This window comes from Asterias amurensis, chromosome 11, assembly GCF_032118995.1.
Source record: "Asterias amurensis chromosome 11, ASM3211899v1".
Lineage (NCBI taxonomy): Eukaryota > Metazoa > Echinodermata > Asteroidea > Forcipulatida > Asteriidae > Asterias > Asterias amurensis.
In genome coordinates, this window is record NC_092658.1 from 13860677 (window position 1) to 13883025 (window position 22349).

Below are 22349 nucleotides of genomic sequence, written 5' to 3' on the forward strand. Positions count from 1 at the left end.
TTTTATAAACACTAAAATAATATGAAATTATAAGCTCACTTCATTCGACTTGCAATTGCATGGTGGTTTTAAACATTAAAAGTTACTCTTTGTTCAATTGATGATCCGTTACTGGGGAAGATAAATGTATTAATCGCGGCAGGTAAACTTTCTTGGTTTTGCTGAATCATGCAACGCAACACGTGTATTGATTTAGTCATAGGAGGTAACACTGAACGATAACAACTTCCGTTAGCCATAGTAGCGCACAATTTTTCTCGTAGTATTAACAAATATATATGTTTGTTTGTAAAATGGCTCAAGACGTTTGACACTCTTAAGATTCAATTCTATATTGAACGTAACGCTTTTAACTTAAGAAAAAAAAGTATAGGAATGTTTACAATAGTCTCTCCATATACTAAAAATGACATGTATTCTTTTTACTATAATGGGGATTAATGTAATATTTCATACTCTGTTTAAATATCATATCGCCCGCGGAAAATTCAAAACGTCAAGTGGAGAGGGACGGAAAAGGGCCGGTAAGGCTAAGGGAGCACCACCAGATGGCGACAAGAAAAGACGTAGAAATATAAAGGACCTACATCTACAAAGTGATAAAGTAAGTGCATCACGAATCAAGGCTATCACAATGTTCATCACCTTCAAATAGACGTTGAATGTGTACACGTCAAAACCAACCGGTTCTTTTCAGAGCCCCCCAACATCTTCCAAAAAGAGAAATAATCAAACTGTCTTAATTTTGTCTACCTATCACTCGATACTATTATATGATTTCAGTTAAACCTAGTGAATTTACTAGGACTACTTTAACTGCATGAATGTTTTAAGACACGTAGGAGTCCTACTGAGTAAATAACTGATGGAATATTTCCTTTTCAAGTAACATCCGAATATTCGAATATAAAGAATCAAATTTACTGTACGCGTTTCATGTAGGTAATCTCAAATTATGGGGTTCGTTTTTTTTATTCCAATGATAACTTGTTTTATAAAAACTAAATACAGAAATAAGCTCGCATTATATTCGACGTGTAATTGCATAATGGTTTTAAACACTAAAAGTGTAAGTAACATGACATAAAATCAAATATTATTATATTTTATAACTTCAGTTGAACTTAGTAAATTTACTAAGATTACTTTAACTGCATTAATGTTTTAAGACATATAGGAGTCCTGCTGAAAAAATAAATAAAACATTAACAACTGATGGAATATTTCCTTTTCAGGTGAGGGTAGAAAATAATAGGTCAATATAGTTGACTAAGCTGTTAGTTACCTATGATGGGGGATCATTTTAATCCTGTATACTATAGTTCTGTTTACGTTTAATTTAGGTATGATGAAACTCCATCTTCCCATTGTGTGTCCTCATTAAATATTTCATTCAACCTTCCGTCTTCCTTTGTGTGTCCCCAAAATTTTAATCCCTTCTCCTTCCGTCTTCCTTTGTGTGTCCTCATTAAATATTTCATTCAACCTTCCGTCTTCCTTTGTGTGTCCCCAAAATTTTAATCCCTCTCCTTTGTGTCCCCAAAATTTTAATCCCTTCTCCTTCCGTCTTCCTTTGTGTGTCCTCATTAATTATTACATTCAACCTTCCGTCTTCCTTTGTGTGTCCCCAAAATCTTAATCCCTCTCCTTTGTGTGTCCCCAAAATCTTAATCCCTTTCCTTTGTGTGTCCCCCAAATTTTAATCCCTTTCCTTTGTGTGTCCTCATTAAATATTCCATTCAATCCTTTGTGTTTTTATCGATTTCCAATACTATTTTCCCTTGTATGTCCCTATCAGACGCGTCCTTCTCACATTTTGCATGACATCGATCCTTTTTTTATTTTGTTTATTTTAGACGCTCTTTGAGTGATAATACTAAACGGGAAAATAGAGCTAAATGTTTATAGTGGTACAGGGTTCTGCCCACAGTGGTTGGTGCTTGAAAACCCACCCAGCACCTAAGATTCCCAAACGACCACTGAAAGAATTTCCTCAGTTGCTGACAACCACACATTTTCAAATTTTTTAAAAACTTTTGCAAAGGTTTTTTAACGAATTGTTAAATTGGGTATTTACCAGTACAAATGGTGTCCGAAGCCATTAGTTTTGAGCACTTCTTTGGTTTGAGTCTATTTATATGATCTACCTATAACTAATCCATCTCGCAATGGTTTCCAGGAAAACATTTTCCCACCACTAAATAAACTGTGGGCAGAACCCTTTTTGAAAGGGGCAAGACAATTTTCAAAATAAATGGGATTAGATGTAGTTTGCACTCAAGTACTTTGAGAAATATCTTTTTTTTTTAAATGAGTTTTGACTCAAAATTAAAAACACAAATTTCGCAGAACTCCGGAAAGTACTGAGGATACAGTACTTAATACACAAGTAAGGGTAAACAAAAAAATATTCTTTATCCATGATGCATACAAAAATTGTCTATAAAAGAAATTTATAGGAGAATTCATAAATATCTCACTACTCCTATTGATGGAGAGCGCTTCATGGGGGTGTTTAAACGGTTGATAATGACCGGCTGGAGCTGTTTTTGACCGGCTAGCTTCTGCGTGTCGGGTGCAGGCGTACGCCAATATTATCGCGCAGAATGCGCAATTCATAGCTATTAGTAACAAGGCTTAATCTATTTCATAGCGCAGACGCCTAATCTATTTTAGAACGCGTACACACAACCCACGTGCATCAAACAGATTCTTCACAAAGTTTTTGAATAAATACTTCAAACCTTGAATTTTCAATTGTCAAAGTGTCTATCATTGTATTTTTTTTTTTTTTTTAGCAAAAGGGCATTTATGAATAGGAATAAAAGAGTAGTGACTCGTTCTAAAACGTCCGTTTAAAACCTTGCAGGATCGTTGCAGTGCAATAAATGGCAACGACCCTGCCGGTTTTAAACGGCGGTAACCCTTTTATTCCCTTAATAACAACCCTAACATCTTTTCAGGTTAATTTTGAAAATCTTTTTCAAAAAGAATTCAAAATGTATTTTCTTAAATATTTTTAAAATCTTGTGTTGTAAAAATAACATTGAAAACCACATACACAAATAAACCCTCAGAAACAAAGCATTTTACTTTATCATGTGTTACAATTTAGGCATTATTGGTAATTCAGGTGGCACGGTTGGCTTGTGCGTAAAGCGCTCGCCTCTCACCAAGGTGAACCCGGTTCGATTCTCGGTCGGGGCCATATGTGAGTTGAGTTGTGCGTTGGTTCTCTGCTGTGCCACAAGGGTTTTCCAGACTATCCGGTTTTCCTCCCTCAGGAAAAAATCAAACACTTTCGATCTTGGCTGTGCTCCGTGGTCATAATTGGTTGATGTGGCTGGCAGCTGAATGCGCCCTTGCATGCCTGCTTCTCGAACACGTTGTAGCCGCGTCCTTCGCAATTCAGCTCTTAGCTGCGATGATTAGCCCCCCAAATTATTATTATTATTATTATAATTACTCAAAATAATTGTTAGCATAAAAACTAACTTGGTACTGGACAATGGAGAGCTGTTAATAGTATATATAAAGCATGGTGCGAAACAGCTCCCTCTGAAATTGTAGTTTTTAAAAAGCGGAAATTTGTCACTCAAATTATTAAAGACTTCTGGCCTGAAGCCCTTTTTAGACATTTTGTGCAACAAGGCGCTTTTCTGTTATTATTCTGTTTCACCAAGGGAGAATACTGGTCTCAGAAAATTACCAAAAGTGTCTAGTGCCTTGAAATGTTTTTGTTTAAAAAAAACTTTCCAAAATCTTTTCCTAAAGAATTCAAAACGTTTTTTCACTCAAACACTTTCAACAAATGTTTTTCTGTAAAACCTTGATAAAAATCTAGAAATAAAGCAATAGCCCTATATCATTTATTATTACAGTTTTAACCGCTTTGTAAAAAAAATTGTTTAAATCTTTTATCAAAGAATTCAAAATTTGCCTCAAACACTTTTCAAAAACCTTTTTCTCCACCAGGAATGTCATTAGTGACAGACATGGCGCTATAGTAATGTTCAATTAAAAGTATTATTATTTTTAAAACCACATTAAAAACCTCCTTCAAAAATTTACTGAGATCCAAAGCGCATATAAAATGTTACAGCTTACCTGTTTTTGTTAAATAAATAAAATAAAATAAAATCTTCTGTTAAAAAAATGACGTTTAAATTTTTTGTTTTATAATGCTGAAGGTAGAAACATTTCTTGGAGATGCAGAGAAGAAGTGAATGACATACAGATCTGAAGAAAAGAAAATACAAACACTTACCCCTGAGTACGAAAACCAGCAAAGGTAAGTAGCTCATTTGGTGAGATTAATTATTAGATGTTGCAATAAAGATCAGCAGAGCCAGTCGGAGTTTTAAAACTGCGTGGATTCTTTTCAAGGAAATACAGCAGTAATGTATCAGCAGAGAATATTCGTTTTTTTAAGAGAGCAATTCCAAATAAGCCAAGTAAGATTTGAAAAGTGTCTGGTACAATGACTTGCTTGAGTCACCGCTTACATTTGAATTCCTCAGACCATAGAGACAGTTGCTATGTCAAATGGTTCGGGGCAAGCTTTTGTATAGCAACCTCCAAATGAGCAGGCCCTGCTACCATTGTGTCATACACATCCATTCAGAATTGTGTATGGGTGTTCACTGTCTCTTCTGTAACTACGCAAACACTTGCCCCGAATCATGTGACATAGCAACTGTCTCTACAGTCTGAGGAATTCAAATTTAAGCGGTAACTAGTGATGAAGCATGTCATTATGTACTAGACAAAATTCAAATTTAACACGCACAAAATGGCTTGTTGAGGTGAGTTTAGTTTCTGTGATCATTGACTCACTTTGACTGGTTTAAAATCTTTCCAGTTTTTATATGGAGTAGCTGTGTGATACTCAATGCATGAGATATCGCAGTACACTGGTGTCATGGAGATGTCATCTAGTCTAATAATAATAATATAAAGCATTTATATAGCGGAGAACAGAGCACTTTACATGAGACTATGACAACAAAAGAAAAACAAACAAACAAGGATGGGTGGGGAAAAAGAAATGTTTTGAGGAGGCTTCAGCTTTTTTTAAAGGAACATTTTACAGGATGGTTTTGCTAACAAAACAGTTTCTGGCAGTGTAATAACGTCATTTCAAAAGGTGACTCGCATTGCAATACAGTTTGTACGCCATTTCTTGTTTAAAAAAATGTGACAACAATTTGAAGAATAGTTCTGAAAGAAATCAGACACTGTGTGTTTCATCAGGCCTGATTGCAGAATCAAACAAGGAAAATAAAATTAGCTGTTGCAAACTGCTAAGGAACTATTGTTGCAACTGTTAGTTGCGTGACATTTCGACCCTAGTAGTAGAGTCTTTTTAGCCTTCAAGAAAGACTCTGCTAGAGGGTAAAAACAACAGGCAACTTACTAATGTTTTTGCATGAGAATCAAACTGTTCATAGTGTGTGGATGTACTTTCTGCATTTTTGTTTTTTAGCTATGTCGAGAGTTAGTTCCAGAATTATCTGATGACATTTTGCAATGTACTTTCTGTCATAGCAATAAGGTTAATGATCAATTGATCATGAAGTTAAATAGTTAAAATGCAAGATAAGACGTTATGACTCTCAAATTTATTTGTACAATGCTTTCTTTTTTGTCAAAACCTTGAGCTAATGGGAACGTTATCAGGATCATTACTCCTGAGGCTATGGACAAGTACAGTTCAAATTTAGCCGTGAAGTTCCGGCAACTGCAAAAGTTGCCATCCTTTATGAGGTATTCATAATGATAAATAAGGGGATACAAAGGTGGCAATGAGGTTTGAAATAGCCATTATTATACCAACTGTGGACATGTAAGCTTATAAATGAACTTAGTGGCTGTCTGCTGGGCTAATGATCTTAAAAAAAAAAAAATAGAAATAAGCGACTAATTAATTTAAAATTTAAAGGAACAATACAGAGTTGGTTTTTGCTAACAAAACAGTTGCTGGCAGTGTAAGCACTTATGAAATCCACTGTATATCCACTGACAAACCTGTAGAAGTTTGAGACCAATCGACCATCTTAATCAGGGGAAAATAGTGAAAAAAGGAATACACATTTTGTATGACATCAATTACAAAAAATTGAAGAAAGAAAACGCTCGCTGAGCGATAAACTCCAAACGGGAAATTAGTTTTATTTATAACTCATCAAATATGACAGAAATATTTCAAGGGATGTTTTCTACTATCATTTGAGACCTTGTAAGTTTGGAGTAAATCTGTGATCTTAAATTACATTTTTTTTTCCCTCAACAATTGTGTAATGTTCCTTTAAGTTAACTATGCCACCATCACGAACCCCCTTCCTTTTACAACTTTGCAGAATTGATAGCAACATTAAAAAGTTCCAATGCTTCCTAAAATGTTAACATATTAATTGTTTTCATAATGAGCCTTTTGTGTTGATTCATATTTTGTTTTCTTTGCAGAAAGCTTACCAGCCTTAACTACTGGTTTCTGAGATCACTCTTGGAAACCCATCAACAATTGTGAGCTCATCTCCACAGTGCACATTGCAAACATCACTACTTGGTACACAGCTCTGTGTACCAAGTGTACCGGGTACCAAGTGCGTCGTTATCCAGTAGTGTGACATTCATTATTCACATCTTACTTTGGATAAGTATAATCGAGACATCATCATGGAACTGGTAAGTGTCATTTTATCTTGTTTTATTCCTGCTGAAAAACAAATTTAAGTGTCTGTAGTCATCAAATAAAATATGTTTGATGTTTAATAAAAGATGTACCTTGAACAGTTCTATGAAATTTGACCTGACTCTGTATTTGTGAGCTGAAGTGTATGAAATTCATTCTACACAAGTACCTTCTACCTGCTCATGTCATTATTCTAATAATAATAATAATATTAGTAATAAAGACTTGTAATGAGCACATATCCACCCTGCAGAGTGTTAAAGGCGCAGTCAAACCATAACAAAACGAAAGAAAACAGGCACACAAAAATTAGTGACATAAGATCAGTTTTTAGAAGAATTTTGTGGTACATCGACAAGATCTAAGATTAAGTAGTAGAGAGTTCCAGATGCGTGGCGCAGCTGAAGAAAAGGACCACTCCAGGAGTGTCTTGGAGAACCTTGTTTAATTTGTAGCTCATATCCTGCTAAGTTGTGCTTAGCAGGAAAAAAATGTTTTAAGGAGTTTTTTCAGCTTAAGCAGCTCTATGAAATTCAGCCTTGGCCTGTTAATAGTAATTTTGCGTGTGGTGCTGTGGTACAAAGAGGTTTCTTGAAAATGATTGATAAGCAAATTTGTTTATTGATTTATTTATCTTCATTATATGAGTTAATTATGTTGGGCCATGTAATTATTCACAAAAGCCCTACCTGAAATTTACTCATTGGGAATCATCTAATCTAATTGTAGTATTTTGTTGTTACTTTTTTTTGCAAAAAAAGAAGAAAAGATAAATAAAAAAATTAACGAACCAACCCTCTTTTCATAGATTTCTTGTTAAGGGCAACCATGACACCTTTGGTAATTGTCAAAGACTAAGTATTCTCACTTGGTGTATCCAAACATATTATGCATAAAATAAAAAAATCTGTGAAACTAGAGTGCTAGACTCAATTGGTTATCAAAGTTGCAGGAGAATAATGAGAGGGAAAATACCGTTGTTGCACAATTCAGATGCCTAATAAAAGGCTTCAGGCCTGAAGTGTTTTACTATGGAGTGAGAAATGACCTCTTTCTCAAAAACTACTTATTTAAGAGGGAGCCGTTTCTCACGATGTTTTATAATATCAACAACTCTCCATTGCCAGGTACCAAGTAAGTTTTCATGCTAATCATTATTTTGAGTAATTACTAATAGTGTCCAGTGCCTTTATGCTTCTCTTTAAATTAATACTACAGGTTATTGCTGCTTGAAAAAAGTTTTATTCACTTATAAAATATCTGCTTGTATTCCAACCCCAACTACACGTTCCATATTGGCGGGCATTGAGGTAGTGATCGATCTTTCACCTCACCGCCTGTGAACAGGTAACACACATGTTCTAATATCACTGTAAAATCTCTGATTTTCATATATTCCGTACTAATGCAATGCTTTGTAAGAGTGCTCAAAGTAAACACAATAGTCTTGTAATAATTCTGGTTTTTATATGGATTAGGTATAAAGAGAGATTTCCGTCTGTGAAAATGTTGAATTAGCGTGTATTCCTGTAGGGATTATGTATTGTGTGTGTCAATGTCGTGGGTAGATGGCATGACCCTGTGCCGGTAGTAGTGTTGTGTGTACATTGTCATGATCGTATGGATGAGTGTTATGAAGTCAACATAAATTGTGTATGAATGGAATACATTGGTTGATCGTTCAGTTTGGCTGGCTGGATTTGACATTGTTTGTGAGTTTCTTGTTTTAGGATGATCAGGATAGTTGGCCCCATGTGGGTCTTTACTTGCATGCTATTCCACTCACACTCATATGTTCGCTTTTTGACACAATAGTAATTTGATAAGATAGAGACCTGTATGCTTCGTTTGTGAAAGAGGAAGGGCACCAAGGCATTTTCTCCTTGATTAAAGGGCACTCTATGAGGAAATAGTGAATTTCTACTGTAGCACCATGACCAGGATGGATTCATTGCCTTCTTGAAGTATCCGGCCTGTATAAATATGCATTCATAAATACCTCAGACAGTTTCGCTATTCCTATTGGTGGAGAGCGCGTCACATGGGGGTGTATAAACCTTTGATAATGACCAGTGTTTATAACAAGCTGGCTTCCGCGTGTCGGGCGCGCAAAATTATCACGCAGAGCGGAATTCATAGCTATAGTGACAGCGCGTAATCTAAAAAAATATTTCAAACCTCGAATTTTCAATTGTTAAAGTGTCTGTAATTGTATTTTTTAACGCCTTTTAACCAAAAAGGCATTTATGAATGGGAATAAAAGGGTAGCTTCTAGTTCTTTCACAGCCGTTTAAAACCTTGCAGGGTCGAATTGCCGTTCGATGAAGGCTTGGGCCTTTATCTTCGGCTCGGGCCTTTCACTTGGCAATTCGACCCTGCCTGTTTTAAACAGCCGTGAAAGAAGCTACCCTTTTATTCCCTTATTCAAAACAAAGACAGACAATAAACAATGTTTACAAAACAGACACTAATTTTATGTACTAATTATACTCAGATACGAATAAAACAAGCAGACAAATTATATTTTGATTGATTGCCACAGCCTCTGAAAACTGTTTTATTTCCAAAACAAAAATTGTGAAGGTTGCTGAAAAACTTATGGCTAGCCAGTCACACACATAAAAATAGCTTAGGGTACACATGACCCCACAATTGTTTGGCCAGTACTTGGCTTCTTCTGCCAACATAACACTCATCAAATTTGCCCAGTACCTGGATTCTTCTTCCCATGAACATGTGACCTCAACCATTACTGGGCACCACGCCCGAAGTAATTAATTGGCAAACAATTGCCACACCACAACAAATCTGGCCAACATGGCTTCTTCTTCCAATGTACACGTGACACAACCATTAATGGGCACCACGCCCCTATTACTTATTTGGCACACAAATGTTATATTTGTTAACTGGCACCTGGCCAAACATTAATCTGCATGCCCACCTGACTCCAATCACATGGGCACACAGTCAGAATGCACTAAAACAATTATTGAAACTAGTCATACCTTACACAATGAGGTTAACCCATCAATCAATTAATTAAGTTGTAAAATTCCACTTTGAGACATGAGGTCGGACTTAGCCCCTAGGGAACCTCAGAACGCTAACACAAGTTATTGTTACAATACTTTAACTCAATATTACGAATGGGCGTGTAAGTTCCTAGAACAAGGTGTACAAAGTGAAAGAAATAATTTGACAAAGTACATTTACTTGCAACTATAACCCCCAAAACAGAAACACTGTGTGAATCCCGTAAAAAACGCCAAACGTGCCAAACGCGCCAAACGCGTCCCACAGGGAGAACACTTTTTTTTTCTTTTCTTTTTTTTACATGGCAAGAATACAAGAATGCAAATTGGCCCGAAACAATGTTGTGCCCAACGGCGACAAATGCACACCATCAAAACGATATAGCGCTGTTTTGGTCCAAACAAATTGGGGATGGTGCAAGCAATATGCACCCAACCTAACACATTGGGACTTAGCCCAGCGATTAACTGCCCGCCGTTTCTTTTCAACGGCGGGCTGGGATTTGGCCCCGAAGTAAAAAACCCTCGGCAGAATGTCGGACCAGACAATTTTGGTTGACGGGAATCGTCTAATGCAATCCCTAGTCGCATACAAAACTCATCAACCTTAATTAAATCATTGGTCCCTATATGAAAAATAATAATGGCTGGAGTTGCCCCACCACATGACTGCAACAAAGATTCCAGCTCAAACATACCAGCCCCACTTTTACCCTTCCACACCACGGGACGAGGTAGATTGAAAGCTGTGGCAGCCCAGCGGACGATGGAGTCCCCAATTATCCAAACAGGACCTAATAATGATAGCCACAGAAAAGGAGGGAATGGGAAACTTTAGACTATCTGCCAATCACCAAGAGAGGGCGCTCTCCACCAGGTAATGTCAACAACTTATTAGGAATAGGAGAAGCATGAGGGACGGTCACTGGCAGCAAATACCTTGTGTTTTGCGTGTTTTTGATTTTGTATTTAGATTTAGCCAAACTGTATTTTGTTTCTCATAACACAATGCCAGCACAAACCAAACTGTTCTGGAACAGGACGCACTGGACATGAGTTCCCCAAGGATAACAAGCGGTGTGCATGAGGTTTTGGGAGTGTTTCTTCTAGGGTAATTAGCAAAAATTCCAAAATGCTGACCTACCAAAAAATGAGGAGAAATCTGAAGTTTAGTTGTATGACAATGTATCTGATTTAATTTTCAAGAGGCTGAGCGACTTCTAAATATTTTTTGAGTATTTTTGAATGTTTAGCATTTACCATTGTTTGCTAGGAGTTGTGCACCCTTGCCTGGTAGGTCTGCTGCCCTCTAGTGGCAGAGCTTTCAAAAAGTCTCCCATTGGTAAACTGACTACGGATTATGTCCTGTAACCGAAGTACATGGCATTTCACAATGAGCAATAGGTCGAATATAAGTAGCAACAGCATTTGAACGCCACCTACCCATGCAACGAACTTGATCAATGGGAATGCACCCACTCACCGCAGTGGATGCCGCCCCGATACGAAAAGAATGAGCCCGGATGCTCACCAGACAAACCTGCAAACTTTAGGGCTTTTTGCAACACTGCATTAAACTGAAAGCGAGTGAGTGGGGAGCAATCAAAATGACAAAATAAAGGGCCAGCCGTGTTAGGTCTCACAGAAAGAAACTCTCTCAATGCCAGTACAGGACAGATGGCTGGGTTGCTTGATTGCACTAAACGAATGACCTGTGGGGGGCCGCACTGATTATTCTTTGCATGGTTGAAAGAAACAAGGAACGACTGGCCCCCATCTGCAGACTGACAAAACTGAACACTAGCGGCCGTTAACACTGAAGGCTGAATGCGGTGACGTGAATTCGCAGCCAGCTCGCCTACCCTCATGAAACCCAAAAATGCACAAACAAATATTGCTTTAAATAAACAAGCTTCAAACGTAGAAGTACATACTGCAGGAAGTGACTGTGTAATTTGCACTAACATAGGTATAGACATTGGCAAACGTGCGTCTGATAAGGGACGCAAACGCCTGCACCCTTCAAGTAGCTTGGACACCAAAAAATTATTAGTAGGATCATCCCACCCTTGTAACTTGTGATAAAACCCAACAGCAAACTTTTGCAAAGATAGCCATGCGACAAACCGTGAATTACATCGGCTGTTTTTGTGAGCTCATCCAACAGTACACATTGCAAACATCTCGCTACAATTAAACAGCTACATGTATGTACCAAGTGTACCGGTTACCAAGTGCGTCGTTATATATCCACTAGTGTGGCATTCATTATTCACATCTTATTATGGATAAGTATAAACATGGAGCAATAAACTAGTTTATTGCTCCATGGTATAAACGAGACATCATCATGGAACTGGTAAGTGTCATTTTATCTTGTTTTATTCCTGCTGAAAAATTTAAGTACCTGACTTAGGGTATTGTTCCCATCAAATAAAATATGTATGATGTTTAATAAAACATGTACCTTTAGCAGTTCTATGAAATTTGACCTATCTCTGTATTTGTAAGCTGAAGTGTATGAAATCCATTATACACAAGTACCTTCTACCTGCTCAATTATGTCATTAATCTAATAATAGTAATAATAATAATAATAATAATAATAATAATAATAATAATAATAATAATAATAATAATAATAATAATAATAATAATAATAATAATAATAATAATAATAATATAAAGACTTGTAATGAGCACATATCCACCCTGCAGAGTGTTCAAGGCGCAGTCAAACCATAACAAAACGAAAGAAAACAGGCACACAAAAATTAGTCCTTGAAAACCTGTGACATACGTTCAGTTTTTAGAAGAATTTTGTGGTACAGCGACAAGATCTAAAATATAGAGAATTCCAGATGCAGGGCGCAGCTGAATAAAAGGACCACCCTAGAAGTGTCGAGACTTGGGTTCAATGAGGAGAATCTTGTTCAAATTGTAGCTCATATCCTGCTAAGTTGTGCTTAGCAGAAAAAAAATGTTTAAAGGGAATCGCACAACATCGGTAAACAGTACTGTCCAAAGGCCCACACTTCGTGTATCACAACTTATATATAAAATAACAAACCTGTGAAAATTTAGGCTCAATCGGTCATCGAAGTCGGGAGAAAATAACGGGAAAACCCACCCTTGTTTCCGCACGTTTCGCCGTGTCATGACATGTGTTTAAAATAAATCCGTTATTCCCTATCGAGAATTGATATTGTTTTAATGTTTTCTCAAAAAGTAAAGCATTTCATGGAATAATATTTCAAGGGAAGTCTTTCACCATTACCTTCTGTAAACCCTGTAAGTTATTTGAAAATCTGTGAACTTTTAATTTTTTGTTCTGTTCAGAAAGTGTCCAATGGCTTTAAGGGAAGGTAAACATTTGGTAGTTACTCAAAACAAATATTAACTTAAAAACTTACTTGGTAACGAGCATTGGAGAGCTGTTGATAGTATAAAACATTGTGGGAAACAACTCCCTTTGAAGTAACGTAGTTTTTGAGAAAGAGGTAATTTCTCACTAAAATAATAAAAGACTTTTAGCTAGAAGTCTTTTATTCCTATCTGAAAGCACACAAATTCGTCCAAAAGGTGTTTTTTCTTTCATCATTTTCTCGCAACTTTGATGACCGATTGAGCCCAAATTTTCACAGGCTTGTTATTTTATGCTTATGATGGGATACACCAAGTGAGAAGACTGGTCTTTGACAATTCCCAAACATGTACCTTCCCTTTAAGGAGTTTTTTCAGCTAAGGCAGCTCTATGAAATTCAGCCTTGGCCTGTTAATAGTAATTTTGCGTGTGGTGCTGTGGTACAAAGAGGTTTCTTGAAAATGATTGATAAGCAAATTTGTTTATTGATTTATTTATCTGTATTATATGAATTAATTATGTTGGGCGATGTAATTATTCCCAAAAGCCCTACCTGAAATTTATTCATTGGGAATAATCTAATCTAAATGTAGTATTATGTTGTTATTTTGTTTTTTGCTAAACAAGAAAGGAACAAAAACTTTTAAAAATTAATGAACCGACCCTCTATTCTTACTTGGTGTATCCCAACATATGCATAAAATAACAAATCTGTGAAACTAGAGTGCTAGACTCAATTGGTTATATCTAAGTTGCAGGAGAATAATGAGAGGGAAAACACTGTTGTTGCACAATTCAGAAAAGGCTTCATCAGACCTGAAGTGTTTTATTATTGAGTGAGAAATGACCTCTTTCTTAAAAACTACTTGTTTAAGAGGGAGCCGTTTCTCACAATGTGTTATAATATCAACAACTCTCCATTGCCAGGTACCAAGTAAGTTTTCATGCTAATAATTATTTTGAGTAATTACTAATAGTGTCCAGTGCCTTTATGCTTCTCTTTAAATTAATAATACAGGTTATTGGTGCTTGAAAAAAGCAAGGAGGTGTTCGTGCTTGTATTGCACGAACACCTAACAAGGAGGTGTTCGTGCTTGTATTGCACGAACACCTAAAAATGCCCTCATCCTCCTCTTTTATAAAATGTTTGGACGATCAACTGGTATTTTTTTTTATTTGGCCTGATAGAAGTTATACTAAAATAAATGTTTTGCCCAATGTTGTCCAGATACCAATTTTACAGACCCTTAGGGATAGTTACCAGCCAAAATTAAGAAATTATCTTCCCTGCTATTTAAGAAATATAAGTTTTTGAAACAATTGTCTACGTACAAACAAGAACAGAAATTTGTCACAAATTGTCTAAGTCCATTGTTCGAATGTGATTTTTTCCCCATTTTTATTGCCTTAACACCCACAGCAACATCTCAGTTTTATTGCTTACAATCATTAAGAGTCAGGAATATTCCTAACACAATATTCTGTAATTGTTTTCAAATTCTTTCTTTACTTTCCAGGCCATGTCTGTCTTTTGTTACATTCGTAACACATTCTAAATGACCTTGTAATTCCTAGAGGTCACCGATTTTTATTTTTTTAACTAGGAACAATCAGAAACAGAAATAAAAGGTAAAGGAAAAGACTTCCAATGAGTTTTGCTGCAATGAACAGTAACACCCCACACGGAAAACTTTCCGCAACCAGGCACCACTTTTTCACTCTTTTTTTTAACGATTCAACTTATTTCCAATGATTTTTTCCACTCTTTTTTTTAACGATTCAACTTATTTCCAATGAGTTTTGCTGCAACTAACACCCCACACGAAAAACTTTCCGCAACCTGCAACCACTTGTTTCACTCTTTTTTTTAACGATTCAATTAATTTCCAATGATTTTTGCTGCAACCAGCACCCCACACAGAAATTTTTTCGCAACCTGCCACTTCGTTTTCACTCTTTTGTTTTTAGGAAAATGAATGGAGACATTGGCACCTGTTCTCTCACTGAGGCCTGCACTGCTTTTCAAGAGAGCATGACAATGTACAATTTGTTTAAGTTAAAGTCACCTGGAAATAGAGATTGTTTTCTTTCAAACATAAGAGTATAATATGCTTAAATGAACAATAAAACAATTTTTTTAGTAATTGTTTGTCACGATTTATATGTTTAAAAAATAGATAAAGTTGTTTAGGGGGCTGACTCCGCCTACCCGTTCTGTGACGTCAATCGAGGCAGACTTTGCCTGCGATGCATAGAGTAAACACACGTGCAAAGAACATGTACGGTCCAGGTCGTGACTCTGTACGTTTAAAGTTTTTTTCTGCATTCAGCAGCAATACACCTGGTCGGCATTGCCGGAAAAATGCAAAAAACTCTTTTTTTGAAACGACAAAACGTACAAACTCACGACTTGGACCGTACATGTACATTGCAAGTTTGTTTACTCTACGCATTGCAGGCAAAGTCTGTCCCAATTGACGTTACGAACAGCGCCCTCTCGGGTCGGGCCTACTCTTAAATTTGTAAATAACATAAGAACTAATTTTTTAAAACCTTAGCTAACTGTTTATTCACATTCCACTCATCAAAACACATATTAGTGACAAAAGCTTTATTTTGAAAAAAATCCACTTCCAGGTGACTTTAAAACTACTAAATTTATATTTGGGAAAACAACAAAAATACAGCAATTTGAAGACTGAGTTATACAATTTGAAGACTTTTTAAAAAAACTGCTGGTTTTCACTTTCTTTCATTTTCAATCTAATAAAAATACTGGCTGGGTTCGGTGAGAGAATGATGCCAGGCTTGTGTGGGGGTATGGGATTTTATTGGAGCAGCTGCTTGAAATTGTTCAATTTTGGTGCATTCACTATTATGAGTCGTTAATGGCATTCCACTCATGGTCCTTGTAAAGAATGCAAGTGAATAAATCCAAGCGGGCATTGTGAGTTATAAAGTTTTTTTCCGGAAGTGAGCTGGATTCTGTGCTAGGGGAGTGAAGCCATTTCTGGTTCAGGCTGGTCTGGAAACTGGTTAAAAAGTGGGATTTTATCTTGGATTATGTGTCAGTTTGACCTGTTTCTGGCTCATTTTGACATACTTTCTGGTCATACTGACCCAGAATGGGTCAGGGTCCATAAGTCATGGAGTTCGGGTAGATCCTGACACAGAAGTTTTTAGAGTGTATAAATAATTACTTTATTACTACTGATAATAAACTTGAATGAAAAACAAAACAAAACGGCAACCAAGTACTAACTTTTTCATGTGCAAACCGGTCCCTGGCCACCAGTTAAAGCCATCGGACACTTTCTAAACAAAACAAAAATTTAAAGTTAACAGATTTACAAATAACTTACAGGGTTTACAGAAGGTAATGGTGAAAGACTTCCCTTGAAATATTATTCCATGAAAGGCTTTACTTTTTGAGAAAACATTAAAACAATTATCAATTCTCGATATATCGAGAATAACGGATTTATTTAAAACACATGCCATGACACTGCGACACATGCGGAAACAAGGATGGGTTTTCCCGTTATTTTCTGCCGACTCCGATGACCGATTGAGCCTAAATTTTCACAGGTTTGTTATTTTACATATAAGCTGTGATACACACGCAGTGTGGGCCATTGGACAATACTGTTTACCGATGTTGTGCGATTGCTTTAAAATCATCCAGAAAAATAGTTGTAAAACATTAAAGATGTTTTCACAGTTTTCAAATTTAAGAAAGAGAAAAATTAAAAATTAATGTGTCCAATATAATAATAAAAATTAACACTAAAATAAATTGTGCATACATACAAGGGTTCTAAGACATGGTTGCTCCCAAAATAGGGTAGAATTATGCAAATCACAAACTTTGGAACTGATCATTTAGTTTATCCAATTATTATTTTTGTAGTTTCCCACTCATGTTGTACTTGTTTTCCTCTCTCATTTAAAGGCACTGGACACCTGGGTAATTGTCAAAGACCAGTCTTCCTTCTCACTTGGTGTATCTCAACATTAATAATGCACAATTAACAAACCTATGAAAATTTGAACTCAATTTGTCTTTGAAGTTGCAAATAATAATGGAAGAAAAAACACCCTTGTCACTCGAAGTTGTGTGCTTTCAGATGCTTGATTTCGAGACCTCGAAATCGAACTCGATGAGGTCTTGAAATCAAATTCAAAAATTTAAGTGGAAAATTACTTCTTTCTTGAAAACCACGTTAATTATAAGAGGGAGCTGTTTCTTACAATGTTTTATACTATCAACAGCTCTCCCTTGATCGTTTTAACAAGAACGTTTTGATCACGGTAATAATTATATTGAGTAATTACCAATAGTGTCCACTGAATCCTTTTTCTGTATCAAAACTTTCCAATAGTTTATCCACTTTAAAAACAAATTGAAGTTGTATTGAAATAAACTATTCAAAAACATATAGGAACTTTAAGCAGACCAGTCTGAATTGTAAAAGAGGAGTAAATTCAACTTTTATTGTTTTTTAAAAGTAAATAAAGTTGCTTTGAAGCCCCAAAACTGTGACCCTAGCATGAAACAAAATGTAATCTCTTCCCACAAAATGTTTGTTCACAAAATATTATATTGCAGTCAGAGTCGTCAGCTGCATATTTGAGTGAAACTTTAGAAATGGGCAATCAAAAAGTATTAAATTAACTTAGGCTTCTCAGGCCTGAAGTGTTTTATTGGGTGAGAAATTACCTCTTTCTCAAAAACTACTTTACTTCAGAGGAAGCTGTTTCTCACAATGTTTATACTATCAATAGCTCTCCATTGCTTGTTACCAAGTAAGTTTTCATGCTAACAATTATTTTGATTAATTACTAATGATGTCCAGTGCCTTTAAAGGCAGTGGACAGTATTGGTAATTGTCAAAGACTAGCCTTCACAGTTGGTGTATCTCAACATATGCATAACATAACAAACCTGTGAAAATTTGAGCTCACCGGTCATCCAACTTTCAAGATAATAATGAAAGAAAAAAACACCCTTGTCACACGAAGTTGTGTGCATTTAGATGGTTGATTTCGAGACCTCAAGTTCTAAATCTGAGGTCTCGAAATCAAATTCGTGACACTTCAGAGGGAGCCGTCACAATGTTTTATACCATTAACCTCTCCCCTTTACTCATCACATGACTCATCACCATGAAAGGTTTTTTGCTAATAATTATTTTGATTAATTACCAATAGTGTCCACTGCCTTTAAGCTTCACTGTAAATTAATAGTACAGCGCGTGAAAAAAGTTTCATTCACTTATAAAATATCTGCTCGTATTAAAACCCCAACTACACGTTCCATTTTGGCGGGCATTGAGAAAGTGACCTTTCACCCATACACAGCCTGTGAACAGGTAACACACATGTTCTAATATCGCTGTAAAATCTCTGATTTTCATATATTCCATATTATTGCATTGCTTTAACAGAGTGCTCAGAGTAAACACAATAGTCTTGTGATTATTCTATGAGTATTTTTGATACATTTTAACTAGGTATAAAGAGAGATTTTCGTAATGTAGAATTATCATGTATTGTGTGTGTCAATGTCATGATGCCATGACCATGTGCCTGTAGTGTAGTGTTGTGTGTAATTGTCATGATCGTTTGGACGACTGAATACAATACATGAAGTAGACATAAATTGTGTATGAATGGAATGCATGGGTTGTCTGTTTGGCTGGTGGGATTGGACATTGGTTTGTGAGTTTCTTGTGTTAGTAATGATCAGGATAGTGGGTTCCGTGTGGTTCCTATCTCGCATGCTATTCAACTCATATTCATATGTACACTTTTTGACACAATAGTTTGATGTTTGATAAGTAGAGACCTGTTTGCTTTAAGGGCAAGGGCACCAAGGCATTTTCTTCTTGGTAAAGGGCACCCTATCAGGAAATAGTGAATTTCTGCTGTAGCATAAGGGCACCATAACCAGGGGGCATGAAGGCAATTGCCTTCATTGCCTCGCTTGATGTATCAGGCATTCAAACATCACCAACAAACATTAGATCATAAACAATGTTTACAAAGAAGACACTAATTTTATGTAAATCTCTTTTTCGTTTGGTTCAATTCTGTACCATGTTTTGACCTTGTAAATAGTTAAAATTATTTTACAATGTTTAATAAATCTCCATTTCTTTGTGATTTATCTTTGCAGGGTACCTTCTACTTTGGAACCCCACTGTTTATTTTGTATTGTCTATTCATAAAGTGATGGCTGAAGCAGTGGTGACGGTAGGGTGTGTTGGTACCATCTCTGGCATCTGTACATCTGTATGTAAGTGGGTGTACATGTACATGGTACGGGTGTACATGTACAAGTTGGCCTAATAATAAGTAATAATTTATTTATTTATTTATTATGCGCAAGTTTCATAAAAAATATGTACAGATTCGCATTACAATAATAAAATACATGCCTGATGCCATGTGGAAGTGTCATGGCCGAGCGGTTAAACAGCGGCTACAGAATGCTCAAAAATATATAGTCGATGCAGTCCACGGGAAACAGAAAAAACATGTAACAAGTCTCGTACCTCACGTTAAAACATGGTAAAAATGTTTTGTCCCCGAAACACTCCAAGCCAAAATTCTGAAAAACGTTAGGTCAAACAAACCCGCGTGACAAAGGAATTGTTTTGTCATTGGCGGCTTGATGTGGAAAATAGCGCCCTCAGTTTGCCAAAGCTGGAGAACTGTGTTCAAACCCAACTAGGGGAAAATCGTCACTGGCGTCAAGGGGTCGTTATAATAGATAAGACGTTTTTGACTCTCGGCTGAACAAGCCGCGCAGAGATGTGCATTTTTGATTTATTACCAAATGCAAATTTTAAGCGTAAAATGGTTATAAATCGGTATCTACGATGTCTGTTTGGCCAAAAAAGGGTCATAGTTAAAACATTGAGATTATCCTTAGCCGCTGTTTAAGAGCACCGATTTCAAACTCTGGTGTTTCTGATCAGCAGAGTGTGGGTTTTGATGGGGGTCGAGAAAGTTACAAGCTTTCATTTGAGTCATTGCTCAAAAAAGTCTGCCAATTATTAGTAGCAGTGAAATAAAGTGCTCAAAATTAGTTTTTGTCGGGATCCCGACAATTATATCACGTGACCAATTCTTATTTTTTTTATAAGAAACGTTTAAAAATTTTGTCATGGTTCCTGACCATTAAAAGTAAAAGTTAAACTTTTTTTCGTTAGAGCGGGTGATACTCTTTGAAATACCATTCACTAAAAAAAATTCTATTTTTTAATGTTTGGGGCAAAAAATCTGACATAGCATCTTTAACGAAAAGAGAAGGGGTTCGCCCCGGTGTTCCTGGCTGTGGCTGCTTAATGCGCCATCGCACCTTGTAAACCCTTACAAGGTGCTAACTAATTGCAATAACCTATCTTCTGAAAGTTTGTATATATACTCAGCGCCTTGAGTCCCCTTGTTTGGTAGATACGTGCGCTGTATTTCAATATTATTATTATTAATAATAATAAACTAGATATTCAGAGTCTGTTGTAAAACAAACTCTAGGTGTTCGGTTTCCGGGAGTAAAAGCCTAGTGTAAAAAACAAATATTGCACCTTGCTTTGTTCTCAAGATTTGTAGTAAATGATCAAAATTGCAAAAATGTAAAAAAAAACATGATGACATCATCATGACTAATTTAGGACTCATCATCATGACTAATCATCATGACTAATTTAAATTTGCCGACATTCATAACATGAAAATTTTCCATGTTTTTGTGACATGTTTTCTCTGTTTTTGAAGCAATTTTTTACGTACAAATTTCTCTTTTTAAAATTTGAGTTGCACCGATTGTTTTTATACATAACGACAGATATGCTCTTCGTTTCAATTTACTGGTACATTATTTTGGTTGAGACTTTTCAGAAGGCTGAAAATGACCGAATTCCAGAAGCCGGCTTTTGACTAATTAATATTCACATAGAGGTCACGCATGAAAAAACGCTGCATATCCCTGCAGATAAATAACAAAGGAGATTAGTGTACTGCGGGTAGACTGATACAAAAAAACTAAATCATACTCCATGTTGTTTTTGAGATATGAACCATTGAAATTTGGTCAAGGCGGCCATGTTGTGCGCGCCATAAGATGCGAAAAGTGATTTTTGTGATAATTTCCTAATTTGAAAGCAAATTTAGTTTTTGTACCAGGTAGAGAGATCAAATTTGGTATGGCATCTTACTTCTTGCCAAATTTCATGAATCTGCACTCAATTTAAATGTATCTCCTTTAATTTTCGAAAATGTTTTTTGTGAAATTTGGGGTTACCCTGTGCCCACATGAGGGGTCAAATGAATCCTGTATTCTCTAGGTATTATCTATGGGTGCATGTCTATAACCATAAGCAATTATAAGCTCACGAATGCATGACTTTAGAAATAGCATGGCCCCAAAATTGGTTCCAGCCAGAAAAAGGTCAAAAAGACCCTGCCCTTCTTGACCCCGGTTGACCCCGCGATCAATTGAAACATTTTGTTAAATTAACACCAGTTACACATTAAAATAAAAAAAATCACACAAAGCATTTTTAGCTGATTAAAGTGCTTACTTTGGGTGACCATAACTAGAAAATTAAAGGAGATACATTTAAATTGAGTGCAGATTCATGAAATTTGGCAAGATGTAAGATGGAATGCCAAACTTGAGCTCTCTTATCACAAAAAACACTTTTCGCATTTTGCGCGCACACAAAATGGCCGCCTCAACCAAAATTCATTGGGTCATATCCCGAAAACGACATGGTATTTTAGGTTTTCTGTATGTATTCATTTAAGCCAATCCAATCATTCTATTGAAGTTTCATCAAAATCTGAGTGAGAGGGTCACCTGGGGACCACTGTTTGATTTGACATGGATGACCCAACTGAGATCAAAGTTTCACAGGCTTTTTATTTTCTGCATATTATACACCAAGTGAAAAGACTGGTCTTTGACAGTTAGCAATAGTGTCCAGTGTCTTTAAACGATTTTCTCATAATTCTAGCCCTGCAGATGCTATATGTCAGCCTCTCTTTCATCACTTGCTGAATTGTTTTTTAAAGGTAGATGGTGTTGTGGGGACAACGGTTGCTGTAGGGTATTCAAGTGGTGTAGAGGCAAGTGTAAAAATGTAAAACTCTTCGCTACCCTTATAGAGTCCCTTAATAATAGTTTTGTGGAATCTCTGAAAAAGAGCCCCAGAGGGTTGAATGGCCATTTTTGGGTAAAAGTGGGAAA

At 36.2% G+C, this 22349-nt stretch overlaps 1 protein-coding gene and 1 pseudogene across 4 annotated transcripts in view; one reads left to right on the top strand and one right to left on the bottom strand.

The window, feature by feature from the left end:
• The window catches only part of LOC139943670 (uncharacterized), a 75854-nt gene that overhangs the window by 13613 nt on the left and 39892 nt on the right, over window positions 1–22349 (top strand). For 3 of the 4 annotated variants that reach the window (XM_071940404.1, XM_071940406.1, XM_071940407.1), the window contains exons 3-6: window positions 4191–4291; window positions 6466–6687; window positions 19272–19391; window positions 22175–22228. In XM_071940404.1, the coding sequence (XP_071796505.1) occupies window positions 19328–19391; window positions 22175–22228 (118 nt within the window). In that variant the 5' untranslated portion in view covers window positions 4191–4291; window positions 6466–6687; window positions 19272–19327. The remainder of the gene's footprint in view (window positions 1–4190; window positions 4292–6465; window positions 6688–19271; window positions 19392–22174; window positions 22229–22349) is intronic. The other variant, XM_071940405.1, reaches the window with a different exon arrangement.
• Window positions 11081–14615, bottom strand: LOC139944190 (uncharacterized; annotated as a pseudogene).